Raw genomic sequence first — 22,414 nt, 5'->3', positions numbered from 1 at the left:
CATCTCATCAGACAGGTTTCTCTGAACAGTAAGGTTAAGAGAGGGGTGCGGCCAGCACTGTGACTAGCCACAGTAAGTTCTACGGCCCCAGGTCCCCCACAAGCTCCCTGGACAGGCCCTGACTGTGTGCTTTACCCTCTCCCTCACATTTATACTGTCCCCCCCTCCTGCCGCCTGCCCTGTGGCTACTGAGGGTGTTGGGGAGGGATTTGCCCAACCCCACTCCTGCTCCAGGCTAGGGATGAAGGTGGGAGGGGGGTGTGGAGGCTCAAAGCTTCAGACGCCAGAATGGCCCCTGCATCACCTCTTAATTCCCAGATGTGCAGGGAGCCACCGTAAGTCTCCATGGCAACCACCGCCCCTGGCCTCCAAAACTGGACCTTCCTGGAAGACCCTCATCTCTCAGAGAAAGGCCTCTTGAAGGAGGACACTTGAGGGGTCTCAGCCTGGGCTGCTTTCCACAGCTTCTTTGGGGGTTAGGGTCTCTCAGCCCTCACTTTTTATAGGTGAAGTTGGGCTAAAGGACCCGTGTCACGGAGAGGCCTGGTGCATCCCATCCACTATCCCCATGAGCAGCCTTCTTCCAGGGGGGCGACCGGCTATACACAAGTCAGCAAGGTCAGTTTTATAGGAATAAAATAAACCAAGGGATGTAGAGGAGGAGCTGGCCTTGTGCGAATCTGGCAGAATGCAGGCAGAAGGAATATCAAGGGCAAGACCTCAGGCAGGAAACCCTTAGAGAAGAGTAGCAGGAAACTTTGCCTTCGGGGAAGAGCCTGGAAGGGACCTGGGAAAAGGGTGGGAGAGTGTTCTAACAGGTCACTTCAATTCTCAGACGAGAAGAATGCGTGTGTGTGTCACAGGCTGGGGGTAGGGGTGACTGAGAAGAGGCTTGTCAAACCTCAGCACGGGGCCTGGCGCGCAGAATAAGCGCTCAGTCCACCGTGGTGGTTCAGGGGGCCAGGCTGCGGCCTGCTGTGGGATGCAAGGTGGGGCATAATTAGAAATCCAGCCCCAGCCCCGGTTCACAATGCGCGGGTCTAGGCAATGGTGGCGGTTCCTGGCGTCGGTGAGGCCCCCTTGCCAGCTCCGGGGCAGGAGTAGACCTGGAGGCGGCTTTGTCTGGGCCGCGCCGCCAGAACTGCGGGGGGGGGGGGGGGGGGGGGGAAGCCCGGGAGCAGGAAGAAAAGCTGGAGCTCCAGGTGCTCCGCGGCTCCCGGGCAGGTCTCCGCCGGCCCGGCCTCCAGTCCCCAGAGCAGGTGTCCCTGACCCTCGAGGCCCCGCATTCCACTTCTTCCTCCTCACCCCCGCCGTCCCTTTGATCCGGGGCCGGGGGTCACGGGCCCCTCCCAACGGTGGAAGGTTAAGGGGAAGAGATGGGGCCCCAGAGCTGGGAAGAGGGGGATGGGCTCAGGGCAGGTAGCGGGGACTAGGCCTTCCTGGGTGGCTGCCCCGGCTCCCTCCAGCCATCCGGCTCGTTCCCAGGGCTGGGGGAGCCTTTGGATGCCGAGGCAGGGGAGGGGCCAGGTCCCCAAGGGTCTCCCCGCCCCTACGGGCTCCGCCGAGCAGAGGTGAAACCTGAACCTAGGTTGGGGGCGGGGCTGGCTCCTGCTCCTCACGGGGCTGGCCTGCGCCTCCACCCCCTTTCCCTCCAGCCGGCTTCTGGAAGAGGAAAGTCTGGGTCCCCGAGCCCCTGGAGCAGGTGAGGTGGCGACTCAGTGCGGGAGGGAGGATCGGGCAGCCGTCGGGCCCCGCCGCCCGAGGCTGATCCTCCTGCCTCCCTCCCGGGTCCGCAGGGACCGCGATGGAGCCCGCAGCCCGGGGTCGCTCCCCGCCCTGAGCGCCCCCGCAGGCGGCCATGCTGCCCCGAGGGCGCCCCCGGGCGCTGGGGGCCGCGGCGCTGCTGCTCCTGCTGCTTCTGATCGGATTTTTCCTGTTCGGCGGGGACCTGGAGTGTAAGCGCGGCGAGCGAGGAGGCGAGCGGGGGGGAGGGGGGGGGCCGGGATCCTTCCTCTGCCCGCTGACGCCACGTGTCCCTCCAGACGAGAGGCCGCGGGGAGCTGCTGCCCTCGACGGAGACCCGCCGGCGGACCGCGGGGGCCACAACCTCTCGGACTGCGTCCCGCCGCGGCCGCTGCCGCCCAAGTGCGAGGTAGGCGCGCGCGGCCCCTGGCGGCGGGAATCTCCGGGGCTCCGCGCCCCAGCCGGGCCACCCGGGCACCTGTGGGAATCACGACACCTGGCGTGGGCCGGGACACTGACCACCCAGCCGGGGACGACGCGTCCCCGGGCTCCCGCCTCGGTTTCTCCATTTGTGAAATAGAGGTGAACTCCTACTCCACATCCCCCCACCCCATTCTTCCTTAGCTCTTGTTGCCGGGTGGGGCTACACTACCCTAGGCCAGGCCAGGCCAGTCGTGGGCTCTCACCTTCGAGTGGGGGAGGGGCTGCTGCCCACCTCTGCGCCTCCTCCCCAGCTCTTGCACGTGGCCATCGTGTGCGCGGGACATAACTCCAGCCGAGACCTCAACACCCTGGTGAAATCTGTGCTCTTCTACAGGTATAACCAGCTGTCAGGGTGGGGGTGGGGAGGCAGGAGTGGGGAGCCACGGAACAAAGTCTTGGGCAGGATCTCAGAGCTCCAGTTCCCCCATCTGCGCCACAGGGACAGTGTCCCTTCCTCCCTTGAAGGTGGTTCTAAGAATATCCTAAGCCGGGTATGGAACGGCTCTTTGCAGAAGTTAGTGCTGCCACTTCTGGGCCCCTCCAGTGGGTCTTGTCCCGTGTTCTCCCTTCTCGGGCCTATCAGCTTTCCTCACTTGTCCTTCCCCAAGGAAAAATCCACTGCATTTCCATTTGGTGACTGATGCTGTGGCCAGGAACATTCTGGAGATGCTCTTCCACACGTGGATGGTGCCTGCTGTCGGGGTCAGCTTCTATGACTTGGAAGAGCTCAAGGCAGGAGCCCTGGCCCTTCTGCACTCCTTTCTGGCTGCGCACAGCCCTTTCCTCCCTCCCAGGGCATCGGGGTGAGGGTGTGGGGGAGAGGCTAGAGCTGCCTGGGACACCCCCCCCCCCCCGCCCCCGTCCCATCACAACTACAGAAGCTCAAATCCCTCACCCCTCCTGGGTGCGTTCTGGCACTCACAGGCCCTTCTCTGCCAGGTTCATGCCCTGTCCTTCCCCCCTCCTCCGCAGCCCCAGGTCTCCTGGATCCCCAACAAGCACTACTCTGGCCTGTATGGCCTAATGAAGCTAGTGCTGCCCGGTGCCCTGCCCCCTGACCTGGCCCGTGTCATTGTGCTGGACACAGATGTCACCTTCGCCTCTGATATCGCAGAGCTCTGGGCGCTCTTTGCTCACTTTTCTGGTGAGAGGTCTGGGACCCAGCCCCAGCCAGCCCCCCTCCCTGGCCTGTCCAGGCCCCGCTGTGGCCTAGCCCTGAGCCGAGGTCCTGTGGCAGCCTCAGGCAGCTGCCTCGTGCCCTCCCCTCCCAGACAAGCAAGTGATCGGTCTTGTGGAGAACCAGAGCGACTGGTACCTGGGCAACCTCTGGAGGAATCACAGGCCCTGGCCTGCCTTGGGCCGGGGATTTAACACAGGTGGGACAGTGGTGGGGGGAGGCAGGAGGGGTGGCCACTTGTCCTCAGGCCCCAGGGACTGGGCAGGGCACAGAATGCTAGGAACCCCCCCCCCCCCCCCCCAGGAGGAATAGTGCTGTGGAAAGAACACTGGGAGAAGAGCCAGAAAACAGATCCGACCATGGCTGTTTGTGTTGGATGACTTTGGCCAAGCCACTTGGTCCCTCTGGGCCTCAGTTTTCTCATCCATTAAATGGGGATGATTTTATCAGCCCTGGGATCACTGAGCGTGAGAAGATGGCTGTGGAGGTGCTCTGTAAGCTGTGCAGCGCGTCCCCTTTACCCCCAAGAGGAATGATTATTGACCGAGGTGGTCCACGCTATGTCTGAACAGACAGAAAAAAACCAATGGGTCAAAAAATAAACATTCAAAAGACGCCTTCATGACCCCTGGAGCCAGGAGCTGGATTAGCCCAGGTGGGCATGACAGCCTTTCCCCTGGGCAGGTGTGATCCTCCTGCGGCTGGACAGGCTCCGGCAGGCCGGCTGGGGGCAGATGTGGAAGCTGACCGCCACTCGCGAGCTCCTCACCCTGCCCGCCACCTCACTGGCAGACCAGGTCTATGGGAGCTTTTGAAAGGGGGGTGGGTGGGGCAGGCTCTGGGCTGGGACGTGATGGCCATCTCCGCCCAGGACATCTTCAATGCCGTAATCAAGGAGCACCCGGGCTTGGTGCAGCCCCTGCCCTGCGTCTGGAACGTTCAGCTGTCAGACCACACGCTGGCTGAGCGCTGCTACTCGGAGGCATCTGATCTCAAGGTGAATGGGGTGGGGGCTGAGCGGTGGGCTTCTGTTCCCTGCTCCTAGCCCCGCAACAAAAACCTCTTGGGTTCCAGGTGATCCACTGGAACTCACCAAAGAAGCTGCGTGTGAAGAACAAGCACGTGGAATACTTCCGAAACCTCTACCTGACCTTCCTGGAGTATGATGGGAACCTGCTGCGGAGAGAGCTCTTCGGGTGCCCCAGCCCGCCCCCTCCGGGGACCGAGCAGGTGAGAGGGAGCCGCCTTCCCTTGCCTTGGGGAGGCTCTGCCCCTCTCTGCTCTGGGGGGACCTGGCCTTGCCTGGGGACCTATCCTCCTGCCCCAGCCCCGGTCCTTCTCTCCCCTCAATGTCCCCAGTTGCAGCGGGCCCTGGCACAACTGGACGAGGAAGATGCCTGCTTTGAGTTCCGGCAGCAACAGCTCACCGTGCACCGGGTGCACATCTCCTTCCTGCCCCATGAGCCGCTGCCTCCCCGGCCCCACGACGTCACCCTGGTGGCCCAGCTCTCCATGGACCGGTGAGAGTGCAAGGACCGCACCAGGGAGCAAGGCCTGGGAATTTCCAGAAACCTCCTCCAGAGAGGACGGTTTCAATGGGTGGAGGGGAGAGCTCTCGTTGCCTGATGCTTGAGGAGTTTCCGGATTTGGAGACACTGGCTGTGGTTAAGAGCTTGGGTTTTGGGGATCGTGTAGGTGCCTGGAAATGCCCTCTGTAGCTGTGGGACCACGGGCAAGTCTTAGTATCTCTGGCCTTTGGTGTTCTTGTTCTGTGAGAAAGGACCCACCTTGTGGGGTAGTTGTGAAGATTAAGACCAGCTTAAAGAGCATTGGGAAGGTGCTTAATAAGTCACTTGAAGGGGGTGTTTGCAGCGGCTGACCTGGGGGGGGGGGCGGTGGTTCCAGCCGTCCTTGGGCTGACCACCCCCCTTATCCCAGGCTGCAGATGCTGGAAGCCCTGTGCAGACACTGGCCAGGCCCCATGAGCCTGGCCTTGTACCTCACAGATGCAGAGGCCCAGCAGTTCCTGCGTTTCGTCGAGGCCTCGGCAGTGCTCTCCGCCCGGCAGGACGTGGCCTACCACGTGGTGTATCGTGAGGGTCCCCTCTACCCTGTCAACGAGCTTCGTAACGTGGCCTTGGCCCAAGCCCTCACGCCTTACGTCTTCCTCAGCGACATTGACTTTCTGCCTGCTTATTCCCTCTACGACTACCTCAGGTGGGCCTGAGGAGGGAGGGAGAGGGACGGTGTATGGGTGGGTGTGGATGGCGGGGGGGGGGGTACCCGCAGGACCCCGGGCAAGTATGTCGTCGCCCGGGAGACGTCTGGGCCTCAGTTTCCTCCGTAAGAGGGGTTTGTATTGGGGCAGGGCGCCACCTCGTTTCTCTGGGCTGCCGTAGGAGAGCGCGGGAGGCTGGGGCCCGCTTCCCATGGCAGCTCCATTTCCGTCTGTCTCCTGCGGGGCGTCTGGGCGAGCCAGCTTTGGGGCCTGCGGCTAAGAAAAGGAAGGGAATCGCTGGGCCCAGAGGCTTCCCTCTTCTCTGTTCACGGGTGCTCCCCCGACAGGGCCTCCATCGAGCAGCTGAAGCTGGACAGTGAGCGCAAAGTGGCCCTGGTGGTGCCGGCATTCGAGACCCTGCACTACCGCTTCAGCTTCCCCAGTTCCAAGGCCGACCTGCTGGCCTTGCTGGACTCGGGCTCTCTCTACACCTTCAGGTGGGTGAGGCCACTGCTCTGCTCGGCTCTGTTCTCCCTCGCTCCCCCTACCCCCTCACTGAGCTCCTGGTTTCAGCTTGGCTCTCTGCCCCCCTCTCCTGCTCCGCAGGTACCACGAGTGGCCCCGGGGCCACGCACCCACAGACTATGCCCGCTGGCGAGAGGCTCAGACCCCGTACCGTGTGCAGTGGGCAGCTGACTATGAGCCCTACGTGGTGGTGCCTCGTGACTGTCCCCGCTACGACCCCCGATTTGTGGGGTTCGGCTGGAACAAGGTGGCCCACATCGTGGAGCTGGATGCACAGGTGAGGGCGTGCCTTGCTGCCTCTGGTTTCAATTTGAATGCCTCCAGGCCCAGGGAGCTCACTACGCCTCAGCGCGGCAAGCACGCCATTAGGCAGTACTGTTAGAAATTCCACCTTTAGGGGCGCCTGGGTGGCGCAGTAGGTTAAGCGTCTGACTTCAGCCAGGTCACGATCTCGCAGTCCGTGAGTTCGAGCCCCGCGTCAGGCTCTGGGCTGATGGCTCAGAGCCTGGAGCCTGTTTCCGAATCTGTGTCTCCCTCTCTCTCTGCCCCTCCCCCGTTCATGCTCTGTCTCTCTCTGTCCCAAAAAAAAATAAATAAACGTTGGAAAAAAAAAAAAAAAGAAATTCCACCTTTGGGTAGAACTCAAATCGTCTGCCCTTCGACCCTTCCTTTGGCCGTAAAGGGCTATTGAATAAGCCTGCCCCCCCCCCCCCGTCCCCCCAGAACTGTAATCTTCCCCTCAGCCCAGAATGTCCATCTGCCTCCCACCACTGCAGGAATATGAGCTCCTGGTGCTGCCCGAGGCCTTCACCATCCACCTGCCACATGCCCCGAGCCTGGACATCTCTCGCTTCCGCTCCAGCCCCGCCTATCGTGACTGCCTCCAGGCCCTGAAGGACGAGTTCCACCAGGACTTGTCCCGTCACTACGGGGCTGCTGCCCTCAAATACCTCACTGCCCTGCAGCAACCCCCGGGCCCCGCCTGACCCCCCCAGGCTGGGCCTGCAGTGGCTCCCCCCTGCCTCCCCCCCCCCCCCCACCTTGGCTCTCACACGCTCCCTGCAGACACTGGAGCAGCCTTGCCAGCCATCCCACCCTCCCTGCTATTTAAATTATTGAAGGTCTCAGTGGAAAGGGCTTCAGTTGGAGCACCTGTGGGGTGGGTCCTGGGGGCCTCCCCGTGCTGCTATGGCTGGGGTCTAGTCTCACTCTGCCCCAGTGGTTTGGGGGCTGGTTCCCCTAGCTTCATCTGTACATCTCTTTTTCGTAATTAAAAGGTTTTAAAGCCCTTTTGCACGTTCCTTCTGGTTTGGGGGCATGAGGGTGTGGGTCAGCCGGGAAGGTGCGGAGTCTCCCTGGAGTCGCAGTGGGGCCCGGACCCTCCCCCGGAGGCCCACCCTCCCCTGCCCCAGACCCAACACCATGAGGCTGAGAGACTTTATTTGGCTTTATTTAGTAAAATGTTAAAATAAATAAATACAAATTGATCAGCTGCTCTGGATCCCCCCCCACCCCCTCAAAACAAAAATGAAACAAACAAAAACAAAAACTTTGAAGCACAAAACTCCAAATACAAGTTCTACCAAGACTGAAATCACAAAGGGCGTGGACAAGAGACAGGATTGGGGGCTGGCTGGCTCTTTTCTGCTCGGAGCTTGCTGACCTCTGGCTGCCCATCCTGTCCTGCCTGACTGCAGCTTACCCTGGGCTGAGGACCCAACGACACAGAGGTGCAGGGGCCAGAGACTGCTGTGGGGGATGGCGGAGTCCTCAGGGAGGAAGGGCTTCTGGGAGGGGGGAGCAAAGTGGAATTTGTGAGCCCTGCCCTTCCTCTACGAGGGCTATTTTTAAGAGTTCCACCCTGGCTCTCTGGAGGGGGCGACCCCCAGCTTCCTCCCCTTCACTGTTGCCAGAGGGCCAGAGGAATCTTCTCAGGGGCCGCCCCCTCCCTTGGAGAGGAGCTGGCACTGAGGACGGCTGTAAGTCAAGGTGAAAATGGGTCTCCTGTTTCCTGCCAAGGGTGCCCAGCTGAGGGGTGGGGGTGAGGCCCACAGTCATTTACGCAGAGCAGAGTTGCCCCCATCCAGCGGAAGCCGTGGAATCTGGAGAACTCAGGGCCTGGAAAACACCTGGGCCCACCGTCCATCCTACTACCCAGAAGAGCCTTTTACCCCTGGGGTAAAAGTCTCCTAAATTAAGCCCTTTGGATAAATAAGAAAGACCACACCCCAGAAGGGAGTGGAGGGAGGAAACCGCGTAGAGATTGGGAGCGAGAGCCCAGAGGGGCTCCACTGGTCCCAAGAGGAAGTATCAGAGATGGCTGGAGGGGCAGCTGTACACGCAGACTGGGTGAGCTGGACACAGTCACCCTCCTTTACGGGGAGGCCTGGGGGCGGCAGTTGTGCCCGTTCATGCTGCCTGTCGAGCCTGAGCCAAGAAGAAGCAGGGACAGGCAGGCCCTGCAGGGCAACCGGGCACTCGGGACGGTGCCAGCTGGGGGCTGCGGCCGCCGTGTGGCAGCCCCACACAGGGATGGCCCCACCAGGGGCTGCCCCCAGCCCGGCTGCCCCCAAGGGCCTGATAAGGAAGGGAGAAACAGAACTCTGGATGAGCTCAGCAGAGGTGAGACAAGACCCAGCAGGCCCCATGAAAGAAGAAGGCCCCGCGGGCGGCACTGGCAAGACTGGGAGGTGGGAAATGACAGCAACATGACCTCATTGCCTCCGGGGTGCAGTGCCCATGCCACCGGGGCCGGCCAGGGCCAACGGCTCGAGGGCAGCCTCCTCCCAGTCCCAGACCAGCCACTCCCTGGCCCCTGAAGTGATTGCAAAGCCAGCTGGTCTGAGATGTGTCTTGTGAGCAGCTAAACCCGGTCATGGGGAACGAGCGGCAGAGGGAAGGAGAAAGAGGGAAGTGGAGACACAGCCCAGGTGAGGCGGTCATGACCGTGTGTCTCAGGTCGTCACAAGCACCCACAGGTCTGGGGGACACAGACACATTGTCTCTTGGCAGGACAATAAAGGAAAAGGAGATGGGGTGACCGGGGCCTTTTGATGGCAGTAAGTAGAGTTTTGGAATTTGAGTCTAGACTGTGGGTTTGGGGGCAGGGTTGCATTTTGTACTCCACACTGACAGCTCCTAGCTGCACTTTAGGAAGAATCCATACCCCAACCCCGGACGAGGCGAGGGCGTGAGTACTCACAACAGGCAAAATACTGGCCGATTCCTAGCTCTACCCTCACCGCTGTCCCCCCTGCCACCCCGACAATTCTCAGGCGGCTCCTTTCTGAGCAAAGGCCCCTAGTGATGATCGTTTCCGAACTTCTTTCAAGAAAAGATAGGTATCGTGTGGCCCGGGCAAGTCAAATGCGAGAGCTTAAGAGCGGGCGCACAGCCTGCTGCTGGGCTCTGAACCTCCGCCAACTATTCCTCCAACTAGTCCAGGCATCTCCAAAGCTCCCTGACTAGTCGTAGCACCTTGGTTTCTGCAGGAGAAAAGGGAGCTCCTCTGTCCCCCTCAGGCAACTTTGCAGCCAGGGTCGGACTCTGAGGCCTGTGTAGCCACCCTTCACCCCCTAACACTCCTGGAAAGATGAAATGGCCAGTAGGGATGAGGCATATTTGACCTAAGAAGTGTCTCTTTCTCTTGCATTTGCTTTCAGGTTTCTAACTGGGATTTCTGGGCCTAAGTGGGTGAGGGAGAAAGTAACATGGCCTCGTCCACCCCTCCTAGACCCTGGCCATTATGGAGTAGGGGGCGGGCTTGAGAGAAGAGGTCCAGGGAGGGCTGGGGCACAGAGCGCCTGCCTTCCTTCTGTGGGCCCAGGCATGCGACGGGGCCAAGATCTCCGGCGGGAGCACACACGTGACAAATTTACTTCCCACGAGGCAAGATGACAGACATGATCCAAGTCTTTCAGAACCCTGGTTTTCTCAAGGAGACCGGCCGAGCCAAGGCAAGCACAGGGATTCCAGCCACAGGTCACCCAGGAAGCTTGTGAATGTGCAAAGGGCAGTAAACTCCGTCTCCTGTACCCGAAGCCAGCAGGCAGAGAATTCGGCTGGAGATTCAGACCTCTCCAAAGGCAAGACAGACACAAAGGCCACCCTGGGGCTCTTTGTCTCAGAGACACCACACACCCTCAAGACTTCTTGCTCCTTTGTTCATTCTAAGCACCAAGGGCTGATGCAGCCAGCCTGCCCCCTGCACCCTCCCTCGCCAAGGCTAGCAGTCACTGGCCAAGTCCTTCAAAGTTGTCCCCCAGGCACTCACAATGCTGGTGGCTGAAAGACTGAAAGCAGCACCAAAGGAAGGGATCTTATTTAGGCACCAGCCTTTTGCTCTAGCAAAATCCGAGGAGACAAATGGGTAGGGTAGGGCCCTGATACCGTCCACACTCCAGCTGAGCTTTGAAAACAGAAGCCCAGACCCCTGCTCCAAGAAGGGAGGACAGTCCTTTCCAAGGAGGGGAGAGTGGTGGGAGGGCTCGTGCTGCCCCTCAAGGCCGCAGCGTCCAGAGGACAGAAGTCATGGAGACTAGCCCACCAGTCTTGAGACACAAACACAGCAAAATGTCATCATGATCAGCAGGTTCTGTGCTAAAAAATTATAACTACACAGCATTTTCTCCAGTTCTGACACCTTTTTAATAGAAATCACTGTTTTTAGGAAACAAATAGCACTTTTGTAATTTTTTTTTACAATGTTTCTTACCTTGATCTTAATTTAAGTAACACTAGGAAGACCTCAATATCTTTTATTTTCCTTTTTAATTTAAAAAAAAGTTGTTGTTGTTTTTCCCCAGATACAAAGATTTTTGCCCTTGCATAAAAACAGTGCCCCGAACGATGACACAGGACTCACACGGACTCACTGGACCTCACTGACACTATGATTCCTATTCTACCATGCACGGCCTCGACTACCCTTAATTGACTGTCAGCCTGAAAAACAGCTTTTCTATTCCTTATTTTAGTTTTTGTTACCAAAAAAGTAAAGTAAACAACAAAATAAAACTTTTTCTTAAAGAAAAACAAAAGCAACAACAAAAACTTAAAAAAAGAGGAAAGAAACATCTCCATTCAATTCACACACACCTGGGTCGCGTGCTGCTTCGCTCAGAATCTTCTCTTCTTATAAATATAGAAAAGGGATGGAGCTTGTTTTCAAGTAAAAATCACTGATCCACCTTTTTTCCTTCCTCGACACACACACCCTTCTTCCCTGCCCGGGCAATGGCCAAGCCGAGGCCGGGCCTGCTCTGCTCGTTCTTGGAGAGGGAAGGTAACCGGATCATCCACGGGGATGCGCGCCAATTTGCCAAAGCAGGGAAGGAACGCGGGGAGCGGTGGGGGCGCCCCCGGAAGGAAGCAGAGCGCGCGGGAGAAGAACCTTGTTCTTGCGGTCCACCTCTCCGTGTACCGTGCCCCTCCCCAGGCGATAGGAAATACTGCTTACTTGATATATTTTTCCCACCCTGGCTCCCTCCCATTCCCTCCCATCCCTCCTCTGGGCACTGGGGTTGGTTAAATCTCGATTTCCTTTTTTTTTTTTTTTTTTTGGTTTTATAGTAGTGAAAGTTTAGAAACAGGAAAGCCCACACACTCTTTGGACTCGTCTTCTCTACCTAAACAAACGGCTCCGCAAATAAGGGTCTGAAACCTGCTCTCCTCCCTCCGCCCGTCCCTGCTCCCCACCCAACAAAACAGAAACAAACCCATGGTGGCTGTGGAGGCTGCTGCAGGCACACACTGGTGTATAATAGAGAGAGTAAATATATTATTTCACTTGGCATGATGCTGGCAAAGAACCTCCAGCTGGCACTATTTCATGTAACATGGTCCAATCTTTGCATGTACACACAGAACAAGAAGGATCAATTGGCAAACTCTGGTGCCACCTGGCACAAGCATCTTCTCTCTCTCTGGAACCAAAGAACCAAAAGAATTCTGTACTTTCCAGAAGAAATCCGGCTTTGCTTTTCTAGAGTCTTCAGTGTTTTTGCTCTCCTTGCCGCCGGGATCCCGTGGCTTCTCCTCGCGGGGCTCTGTTATTTAGTCTCATCCCCCTGGGTACAGTTCGCTGTGCAGCTCTGGGAGGAGGGGGAGTGGGCCGGCGTGGAGGTGGCGGCAATGGCAGGGGGGGTGCAGTCCGGGCCGTTGGACACGGCCCCCACAGTGGCCTCAGAGTCTACGGGTTTGGAGAGGTCGATGCCGTGGATGAGGCGGATCAGCTGTTTTACCTTCTCCAGGGAGCTGTGCATCTCCTTCTGCCGGGCCAGGATGGTGTTCTTCATTTCCATGCATTTCTGCAGCAAATGAGAAGGGCAGTGGCGCTGAGCCTCTGTGGCTGTTCCGACAGGCCCGGCAGCCCTCTCCGGGTAAAAGAACCTGCTGGCTTGGGCGCAGCCCCTGCCCCTTGCTCTGCGCTGCACTGGAGGGGCCTCTGAAGCCACGCCACCCGCCACCCACGGGGAGGAGGAGGCCCCACAGGCGGGAGGGAGAGGGCAAGTGAGTGGTTTAGAAGCCAACCAACCCTGCTTGACACTAGGACTTAAAACCCCATGTGAATTGCCACTCTAGGACTACAAAATAAAAGTCATTTAAAACAACATTCCCAGAGCTGCGCTGAAGCTGGTTTGGGCAGGTTTTGTTTGGTATGCAAATGGGTGCTAATACGTTCAGGACGTTCAGGACGGGACTGAGCTATCCAGGACAGGGAACGAAGGAGCCAATGGTGGTGTCCGGATCCAATGTGAGGGCCTATTGAGGATCGCCCGGTCAGCAAGAATTCAGAGGCAGGGCCTGGGGTAGCGCGGTGATGTTTGGGAGAATCAAAGACTACAGCCAACAGAAACCCTTCGGCTCGGTCACGGACTTGTGGTTTTTTGTCCTTTTGCCCAAGGTCTCCCACAGCTGCTGGCTTCTGTTCTGGGCAGGGAAAGGGATGTGAAAGCTACATGCCATGGGTAGTATGGTGAAGAGGGGAAAGCAGCTGAATGGGACAGCTCAACTGTCACCAAGTTCAGGGTACTACCTGGTGTCCGTGAGGGCTGAAGCTACCTCGCTCCAACAAGGGGAGGGCGACCTACTCATTGAGAAATAAAACTTGCTTTGGAGGGGCCTCAGAATCTCCGCTGCAAATACACCCCTGGTTCCCACCTGGACAGGCCAGGCTGGGCAATATTTATTTCCAGTACTTGTCTCCAGGATCCTCTCTTCCTCAGGCAGGTCAGCAACACCTGGAGACGCAATCAGCAGGGTGTGGAAGAAAGGACGGGATGGGAGGGCCATGCGGAAAGACCACTAACTAGGACAGTGAGAAAGGCTTCTACGCAGGGACCGGATCTGTGTCGGCCCGGCGTCGGGAGAGGCTCCATACCCCTCCCAAACCCCTTCGGCTCGGGAACACACAGGGCTGATGGCCACACTGCGGGAGCTGCTGCTTCGCATCTTCAGCCCTGAGACTGAAAATCCACTCTCCGATCAAAGCCCACAGGAGGTTCCAGGGCACCATCTACCAACCGGCTACCTGTCCTCAGGGCCAAAACTGTAACTGGAGGCAAACTTGGTGTCTGCCCAAGTTAACTGTGGCGATAAGCTGGAGGGCCTTGAAAGGGCCCTGGGGAGCCCCAAGTCCTGTCATGCGGGTGAAAGGGACCGTATCTGCGCCCACCGCCAAAGGGATGAGCTTACTTTACTTACACTTATAGAATTGCTGAGCTGTTTCACCTTCTGCTCTAGTTGTTCTCGCTCTTGTTTTAAGTCTGAACTCCATTTAAGTAATTTCTGTTTCTCTTCTTCTTTTGCTGGAAAAAAAAAAAAAGGAATTGTTTTTAACAATACATTCTTTGAAAAGGCCACTGTGTTCAAAATGCTGACCAAAGAAGGTATTTTGCCCAAAGCTCCCCCTGACCTCCACAGTCACTGTGCAGAACATGCCCACCTAGACCTTGCCTTTAAAAAAAAAAAAAAGTTTATTTATTTTGAGAGAAATAGAGAAAGTGTGTGCACAAGCTGGGGAGAAGCAGACAGAGAATCCTAAGCAGGATCCATCTGTCAGCACAGAGCCCGACACAGGGCTCGAACCCACAAACCACAAGATCATGACCTGAGCCAAAATCAAGAGCCAGATGCTCAACAGACTGAGCCACCCAGGCACCCCCAGACCTTCCTTTTTATGCGTACAGGTATGCTAAGACAGATCGCAGTGGTGTGGGCTTGGCTGTACATAAATAAGATGTGGCTTTCTCATTTTTCCTCCCCAAGAAAAGTACTATATAAGCTTTTCATTTTTTTCAGTAAAAGCTTTTCACTTTTAACCTCAAATTTCCTTCTGAAAACAAAACAAACGCTGCCTTCTAGTACATTTTTTTAAGCAAGGGGAGGCTTACCACAAAAGAGGATGTGGATGATTCTTTACCTGCTTTGTAGGCGATATAGGAATGAACAATTGCTAAAGTTCCGGGCCATGGAATTGCTTCTTCCTTCTTCAGCATCTGAAATGAAGTTTAGAATTTTACCTTGAAAGGAGGTATAAACACACATCCCCTGTGCAGCAACAAGCAACATGTCTGTAGCAATTGGCAGACAAAATCCAGGAAGGATTTATGGTGACAGGCTTGCAAAACCCCTGAAGTTCCAGATACCAGTCTGACAGAATGAGGTTCAATGGTGGGAAGAAGTCAAGCCACCCGAGCCCCAGTTTAAAAAGAGGCTGGGACGTGGCTGGGCATTCCTATCTCCTCATATGTGCCACATAACACCCAAGTGCTCTGACAACCAGAACCACCAGCATATAAGCTACAAGCCTGCACCATGGCAGCAGCCACTGGCAGTTTCGGCCTTGATCCGCCTGTCTCAATTTCAATTTTTTTGTTAATGTTTATTTATTTTTGAGAGGGAGAGAGAGAGAGAGAGAGAGAGAGATACAGAGGCGGGGGGCGGGGGGGGGGGGAGGGGGACAGAGCATCTGAAGCAGGCTCCTTGCTGACAGCAGAGAGCCCGACATGGGACTCGAACTTACGAACCCTGAGATCATGACCTGAGCTGAAGTCGGATGTTCAACCGACTGAGCCACCCAGGTGCCCCTCCTGTCTCAATTTTAGTTTCATATTTCCCTCAAAGGCAGGCTGACCAAAGAAATTACATATCAGTTCCAAATAGTTAAGTATAATCTAGATCTTGTGTAAAAAATTATCAGAGGGTCACAGAGCAGTGTCAGGAAGAGAACAAAAGAGAACGGTCTCCACCACGTCATGAAGACAGGAGGAGGAGGACCAAGATTAAAGGCGGGAAACCAGGATTCTCCCAAACAGGATTCCAAAGAACCAAGAAGCATCCCAAAGCTCGCTGAGCTTTCGGGCCTATTCGTTATTTATACTTTGCCGACTTCCAAAACAGGCTGAGACAGCTTATAATAAAAACATAAAGGTACATGGATAGTTGAGAGAAAGAGACCGGAAACTAAGCAGAGAAGAAAGGAAGAGGCTAGGACAGTTAATGTTTGCTTTCAAGTCCATGCAATAGCCACTCTACGGTGAGTTCTCTTATCCTGGTGACAACACAGGTGAAAGGTGAAACTGTTGTTATTTGAATTAAACAATCAATTGGGGACTTTCCTGTAAGGGTTTTACTTCTAAAAGAAGAGTCTCAAAACCACATTCTTAGAGAAAGGGGCAGAAAGTCATGGCATTGACGGGGCAAGGTCATGAGAAGATAAGTCACTTCGAACAAAGGGAAGCAGTTAGGGTCTTTCCACCCATACAAGAATCACCACCTCAGTACAGGACAGAGATCCTTGAGAGGATGGACACCGTGTGGGTGGGTGCGGTGCCATGAACAGGCCAGAGGTGGCCTGCGGAACTACCAGGAGAGGGAAGAGACTCTGCCACGCCCCCCACAGCAGAGGGGAACAGAGGTCCTCCTGACCGCACTGTCTCTTCCTCAGCCCGTCTCTCTGACTGACCCACCCAGAGTCCATACCTGGTCCTGACATCTGGGACAGATCCACATGCCCTTGGGAATCGTTTTCAGAGGAGGGTCTAAGCAGTCCAGATGATACACACGGGAACACGTGTCACACATAAGCAACTGGCCACTTTTTCTGCAAACGCTGCAAAAATCCTCATGGATATCACCCTAGGAAATTGAGAGGAAAGGTAAGAGAAAGGACAAAAAAGGTAAAATTTGCAGGTTAACATGCACATTCTGGATACATGTGTTTTAGGACAATCAGCTGTGCCCCCTCCAACATGTTACCAAAATATTCAAGGAAAGTAGGAATTACTAATGACTCAGCTCCCACCTACTCCATATAGCTGAGGTTCCCTGACAGGGACGGGGTTCTTAGAGTTTACAGAAAAGCTGTGTAAATCACCTAGGCCCAAATTAACGTTACAGGTGATAGCTCAGCATTTATTATGTTTTGATAGAATCCGACCCACAAATCATAAAGTTTGAAGACACTGAAATCCATTCATCAAAGTGTTCCACGATATGATACAAACAATTCTCATTACCCACCATTTTTCAGGGGAGTTTAGGATTGGGAAAGAGGACAGACAAGGAACGGAATACGGAATTTTAATAAACTCTTTGCTTGCTCAGGGAGGAAAACTACAGTGCAAGTTCAATGGGAAAAGATTAAGTCAGGAACAAATTAAACTCGCGTGAGCTTTCTAACATGAATTTAAAAAGCCAAAGCAACAGCTGACAATGTTCTCTTAAAACCAGTATTTGCACTTGGTGTTCAACGGACCATTCTATTCTGGGAGGCTTTATTTCTCCCTATAAAATATGTCATCACATGGGAATAGATGAGCAGCCCCCAGTGCACGCTGCCTGTCTCCCCTCCCCCACCATGGAGAGTTCTGGTATTCAGGTAAGTCTGCTAGAGCCCTCTGAACAGAAGGCACCATCAGAAAAAAAGCAGATCTACTTAAATTGGAGAGGAGAACACTAGGGGGGAAAAAGGCATTTAGGTAAAAAGTATTTTTCAGCAGGTCAATCCCTGGCCTGTTCTGAGAACGGGATGGATAAAGACAGGAGGGAAGAGAACACCGAAGAAGGGATGTGCTGGAGGTTAGCCAGCAGAGCAGCGCCATAGCCTGGAGCAGACCCCTTTTCACTTTCAGTGTGTTGGTTTAGATTTCTAGGCTATTCTGCCAGCAGGCCTAACACAGAAAATCCACACAGGAAGCAATGACATAGACAGCAATGCTCACTTCTTCTTTTCTATGATGTGTAACCCCCTCAACCACCACTGTTGAAGGCACATATCTTCCCAGGCCTACAATTTCTCTCTCAAGAAAAGGAAACTTTCTCTATAATTCACTAGGGTATCCATAGCCTAGAAAACTGGCTGCAATAGATGGGAAGATAATCGGTGTGGGCAGATTTTAAATTTTTCTTTGTAAAAAAAAATGTTAACTCTGGGCAAAAAAACAAAAACAAAAAACCCCTCAGTATACGAGCAAAAATACTGCATGAGAATGCACCCTCACAGTTCAGCTTTGAGGCAGCAAAAGAGGTTAAGGTCCCATCCCTCGATTAACGGTAACTTTCTTCTTTCTTTTTTTTTTTTAAAAATTTTCTTTTATGTTTATTTATTTTTGAGACAGAGAGAGACAGAGCATGAATGGGGGAGGGTCAGAGAGAGAGGGAGACACAGAATCCGAAGCAGGCTCCAGGCTCCGAGCTGTCAGCACAGAGCCCGACGCGGGGCTCGAACTCAGACTGTGAGATCATGACCTGAGTTGAAGTCGGACACCCAACCGACTGAGCCATCCAGGCACCCCCTTTCTTCTCTCATTCTTAAAATCAAGCTGAAGGACACTCTTCTCTAGAGAAGCGGTCTTTCTTGAACCTTAGTCCTGTGTCAATCTGCATCTTTATGAAGTGTATAAAAATTTTAAGGCTTCAGAGACTGTTTTAGGTAAATCCCAGATACACCATGAGTGATGAAGTAAGCAAAACACACTGGACATCTCATTCTGTCGGGTAAAGAGTCTGCTCACTTCCCTTTGCTCTCGAGCAAGGAGCATGTCAAGGAGTGGACAGCAGAGAGTATGTAAATAATCTCCAGGAAAAGAACCTCTGATCCCATTTCCATGTTCTAGAGCAGCACTTCTCAGTCTGTCTGCTGTGAGGACCCCGTTACACTCTGAAAATTACTAAGGACCTCAAAGAGCTTTTGTTTATGTGAATTGTATTTGTTGATATTTAATATATTAGAAATTCTAAAACTTTCAAATTTTGAAATAATTATAGAATGACAGCACGTTACAAAACTAGGATGCTGAAAAATTATAAAGCCCCAGAACACACAAGTGCACACTCCACAAGCCATCAGAGTTATGACATAGTTACATGTCATATATTATCTGGAAAATTCCACCGGTTACTCTTGAGAGAAGGAGAATGAAGATGGCACAGAGTATTTCAATATTATCATGAAAATAGTTTTGACCCCCGAGGAGTCTCAGGGACCACACTTCGAGAACTACTGCCCATAGAAATGAATAATAAAATGCCAACGTACAGACTTTATCTACCCAGAATTGGTTCTCTGCTTAGCTTAAAGAGAGCAGGGGATTCCCATGGAGGTGCTGCCCTAGGTAAAAAGGCTCAGGCTCTGGTGACTGAACTACTACCATAAACCCAACGTTAAACTGAAAGCTGGCTGACCCAGGGCACTCTGCTGGGAGCTGAGGATGTATGGTGTTTGGAAACACCCTGGCTAGATCAATTGCAACTCCGTCACTTGCTAAAAGAATTTTCCAACTAAGTCAACACATCTTCCCTGCTCCTAAAATGATAGTGGCAACAAGGTATATCCTGAGGATTAGTGCCTGGCTGGGTTTTGTACTCCAAGTCCTTCTAGACGGTTATTGATCCTCAGGAAATGCTTGCCTCTCAACTGTGATTGTTTAATTAATGTTGTTGGGGCTTGTGCTACCCAGCAGCAAACATACAGAGTCCAGTGTGTTGATTTTAATCACTGCCACTGTTGGGATATGACAAAAGTAGGAGTCAATTATCTTTAAAAAAATCCATTCCACTAGGTTTAACTTAGAAAATTCTAACATATTTAGTGGTTTAAGAAAAGCTTTCTTTTACCTCTGGATTTCTCAAAAGAACAGTGTTTGCGTTTTAAGACGAAACCTGGCAGAAGCTTTTCCTTTGTGATTTCATGAGTAGATCCTTTGGGTTCAGTCTCTCAAAGAACGCCATAAACCCCCACCAGCCAAAAAGCACAAAAACCAAAACAACGTTTAGGAAAGAGACTCACAGGCAGAACCACAAAATCCTCTGTCCTCCAGCATTTGTACACCACCCCGTGGGAGACCCCTACCAGGAGCTTATGAGCTGGCAATCCCTTTGGCAATGCTTCAGCTGAAGAAGAGCTGGGACAATCGTTGGTGCCAGCAAACAAGGTTTCTGACAGGGACTCCTGGGACTCATGAGGCAGGACAGGCAGAACACCTTTACCCATTACTAATCCAAAAAGTCGGGCAGGCTGGATGAAATGCTGAATGTCGAGAGCAAGAATGAGCCTGTAGTCACCATTTAGGTCCAAGGAAGGAAGCCTGCCAAGGAACAGAACTCCAGTATGACCCGGTCCTCCAAAGAGGACTCTTCCTTTGCTGCTTCTGGAATTTCCACTCAGAACGTGCATATGGTATTCTTTTGTTCTTTGGCAAAGGGAAGACCTTTAGTAAGCACTGAGAACCTTCCAGTTCAAGGGGCATTTTACCTGAAGATGACCCTAAAGACAAGCTCTGTAATCCACACAAGAAATGGGACATGTACAAAATGAAACTCTGGCTTTCCCTCCTCAAACCTGCCCCTCTTGGCATCTCCAGTAAAGGACAGTTTCATCTTAGTTCTAGTTGCTTAGGCCAGAAACTTTGGCTTCACCCTTGACTATTCTCTTCTTCTCATACCCATCATCTAATCCTGCTGGCTCTTCGAAATACATGCAGACTCGGCCATGTGTCTCCATCTCTCCTTCTAGCACCCTATCAGGCCAAGCCGTCCTCGGCTCTTCCTGGATGACTGCCCCAGCCTCCTCACTGGTCTCCCTGCTCCCACCCTATCCTTTCCACAGTCTCTTCTCCAAGTTTCAGACACAGTGGTCCTTTTAAAATCCAAGCTGGTTTTTTAAACACCTTAAAAATAGTAAATGCGGGCAAGAACCATCAAAGGATGGTAAAACCACCGGGTTAACAGTTTGTTGGAGAACTGGATGTTTTTGAGACTCAAAGCTATCTCTGCCAGAGAAAATAAGCACCTTTACAAGTGGAGAAATTTCATGTGATCTATCTTAATTAAGAGATAAAAGCTAACATCACCAACAATGGGACAGACTGACCGACAACACACGCCGCTTGTGATGCATGGAGGACTCACCACCACGTACTTAGTGTTCCTACAAAAATGTAAACCTTGAATCTACTCCTGAGGAAACAATCCCATCCTAATGGAGGGACACTACAGAGCTGTCCTACCTTTTAAGAAATGTCAGTGTCATGAAAGACAAAGAAAGGCCGAGAAACTGTTCCAGAGTAAGGAGAAGAAAGAGACAATACCATGACAACAAATATCAAGAGGGATCTTAAACTGGATTCTGGAGCAGAAAAAACAAAGTGCCATTTAAGCAATTATTGAACAACCGCAGAAATCTGTATACAGACTGTATATTATATAATAATATTTACTTAATATTAAATGTCCTCAATTTGACAACTGTGACTATATCAGAGAATACCTTTGTTCTGAGAAGATATATGCTGAAGGTTTTTAAGACGAAGATTTAGGATGTCTGCAACTTCTTAACTAATTCAGCAAAGAAGTGTGTGTGGGGGGGGGGGCATATGTGGCAAAACGGTAACAGTGAATCTACGTGAAAGGTATGTATTTATCTTTTGTATTTTACTGCAACTTCTCGTAGGTTTGAAAAATTACATCACTCCTCTCCTCAAAACGCCTCCAGCGGTCTCCCATTTCACTGTGAGCAAAAGCCCCAAGGCCCTGCACCCTTTACTCTGTCACCTCTGGGATCTCCTCTCCCGCCATCTCACCGCTCCCTCTTTCCAGCCGTCCTGGCCCTCTTGGGCCTTCTTGCTTTGGCTCACCACCACGTACACGCCCACCTCAGGGCTTCTGCGAGGCTGTTCCCTCTGCAGGGAATGCTCCCCCAGACACAGTTCACTTCCTGTTGGAGAGGCCTTCTCTTCCCACTCTCCGTAAAATAGGAACCTGCTGCTACAACTCCTTATCCCCCTTATTCTGTCCCAGTTTTCTTTAGAGCACTTATCACTACCTTTGATATGTTCATTTGCTTATCACCTGCCCATAATATGTATAACATAATACGAGCTCCCTGAGGGCAGGGAGATGTTCTATCCCTAGCCTCAATAATAGCACTTGCGCAGCAAAGTACTAGTGCTCAGTATTTGCTGAGTGAATGCACTGCTTTCTAAATGTTCATTTAAAATCTTAGGGCACTTTATGGGGCGCCTGGATGGCTCAGTCGGTTAAGTGTCCGACTTCAGCTCAGGTCACGATTTCACAGCTCTTGAGTTTGAGCTCCATGTCGGGCTCTGTGCTGACAGCTCAGAGCCTGGAGCCTGCTTCGGATTCTGTGTCTCCCTCTCTCTGCCCCACTCTGCTTACGCTCTGTCTCTGTCTCTCAAAAATGACTAAACATTAAAAAAAAAATTTTTTTTTTAAAATCTTAGGGCACTTTATAGAGAACTAATGGTTGCCAGAGGGGATGTGGGGGGGGTTGGGGAATGGGTGAAACAGATGAAGGGGATTAAGGGTACACTTATCTTGAGCACTGAGTAATGTATAGAAGTGTTGAATCATAGACTATATTGTACATTTGAAACTAATATAACAGTGCATGTGAACTATGCTGGAATTGAAATTTAAAACCTAAAAATAAATAAATAAAAACAAGAAACAAAAAAATAAAATCTTAGGGCACTAGTTTACAATTCTGTACTATCTGCATGATGAGCTACTAAATATCCGACACTTTTTCAGGAACGTGTTTGATCAAACCTGATGAATAAAGTTACTTGAAAGAAAAGTTTTCCACTTCTTGAATTCTACCTGAAGCAGGAAACAAGGACTGCTAGGGGAACGTACGCCTTGTTCATTTTCCTCATCCCAAAACACGGACGATGGAAAACTGAGCACCTTTCAATTTTATGAGCTGACTTCCCACCCCATCCCCCTTCCTGAGAGCTCATTCACAG

General features: G+C 52.9%; 2 protein-coding genes across 27 annotated transcripts in view; one reads left to right on the top strand and one right to left on the bottom strand.

Moving 5' to 3' along the window:
• The first annotated feature begins 1,184 nt into the window (after positions 1-1,184).
• LARGE2 (LARGE xylosyl- and glucuronyltransferase 2) lies at positions 1,185-7,172 on the top strand. Of its 4 annotated transcripts, none has more exons than XM_086677571.1 (15): positions 1,185-1,355; positions 1,656-1,702; positions 1,797-2,152; positions 2,478-2,560; positions 2,835-2,958; positions 3,199-3,370; positions 3,498-3,602; positions 4,088-4,200; positions 4,275-4,400; positions 4,478-4,633; positions 4,763-4,923; positions 5,342-5,620; positions 5,969-6,118; positions 6,228-6,423; positions 6,923-7,172. In XM_086677571.1, the coding sequence occupies exons 3-15, from the start codon at positions 1,859-1,861 to the stop codon at positions 7,130-7,132; spliced, it is 2,169 nt and encodes a 722-aa protein (XP_086533697.1). In that variant the 5' UTR covers positions 1,185-1,355; positions 1,656-1,702; positions 1,797-1,858; the 3' UTR covers positions 7,133-7,172. The 4 variants fall into 4 exon arrangements, with proteins under 4 accessions (XP_086533697.1, XP_086533696.1, XP_086533699.1 ...); XM_086677573.1 differs by lacking the exon at positions 1,185-1,355 and having other exon boundaries at positions 1,555-1,702; positions 1,797-1,955; positions 2,043-2,152; positions 2,835-2,928; XM_086677572.1 differs by lacking the exon at positions 1,185-1,355 and having other exon boundaries at positions 1,559-1,702; positions 1,797-1,955; positions 2,043-2,152.
• Positions 7,173-7,580: 408 nt separating this feature from the next.
• PHF21A (PHD finger protein 21A) overlaps positions 7,581-22,414 on the bottom strand; it is a 197,120-nt gene continuing 182,286 nt past the window's right edge. For all 23 annotated transcript variants that reach the window (XM_086677582.1, XM_086677589.1, XM_086677590.1 and 20 more), the window contains 4 exons: positions 16,131-16,286; positions 14,569-14,644; positions 13,851-13,954; positions 7,581-12,454 (listed from right to left, as the gene is read on the bottom strand). In XM_086677582.1, coding sequence (XP_086533708.1) covers positions 12,197-12,454; positions 13,851-13,954; positions 14,569-14,644; positions 16,131-16,286 — 594 coding nt within the window. In that variant the 3' untranslated portion in view covers positions 7,581-12,196. The remainder of the gene's footprint in view (positions 12,455-13,850; positions 13,955-14,568; positions 14,645-16,130; positions 16,287-22,414) is intronic.

This window comes from Puma concolor, chromosome D1, assembly GCF_028749965.1.
Source record: "Puma concolor isolate L17-30 chromosome D1, mPumCon1.1.hap2, whole genome shotgun sequence".
Lineage (NCBI taxonomy): Eukaryota > Metazoa > Chordata > Mammalia > Carnivora > Felidae > Puma > Puma concolor.
The sequence above is the reverse complement of the archived record's forward strand: the minus strand, read 5'-3'. Positions and strand labels throughout refer to the sequence as shown.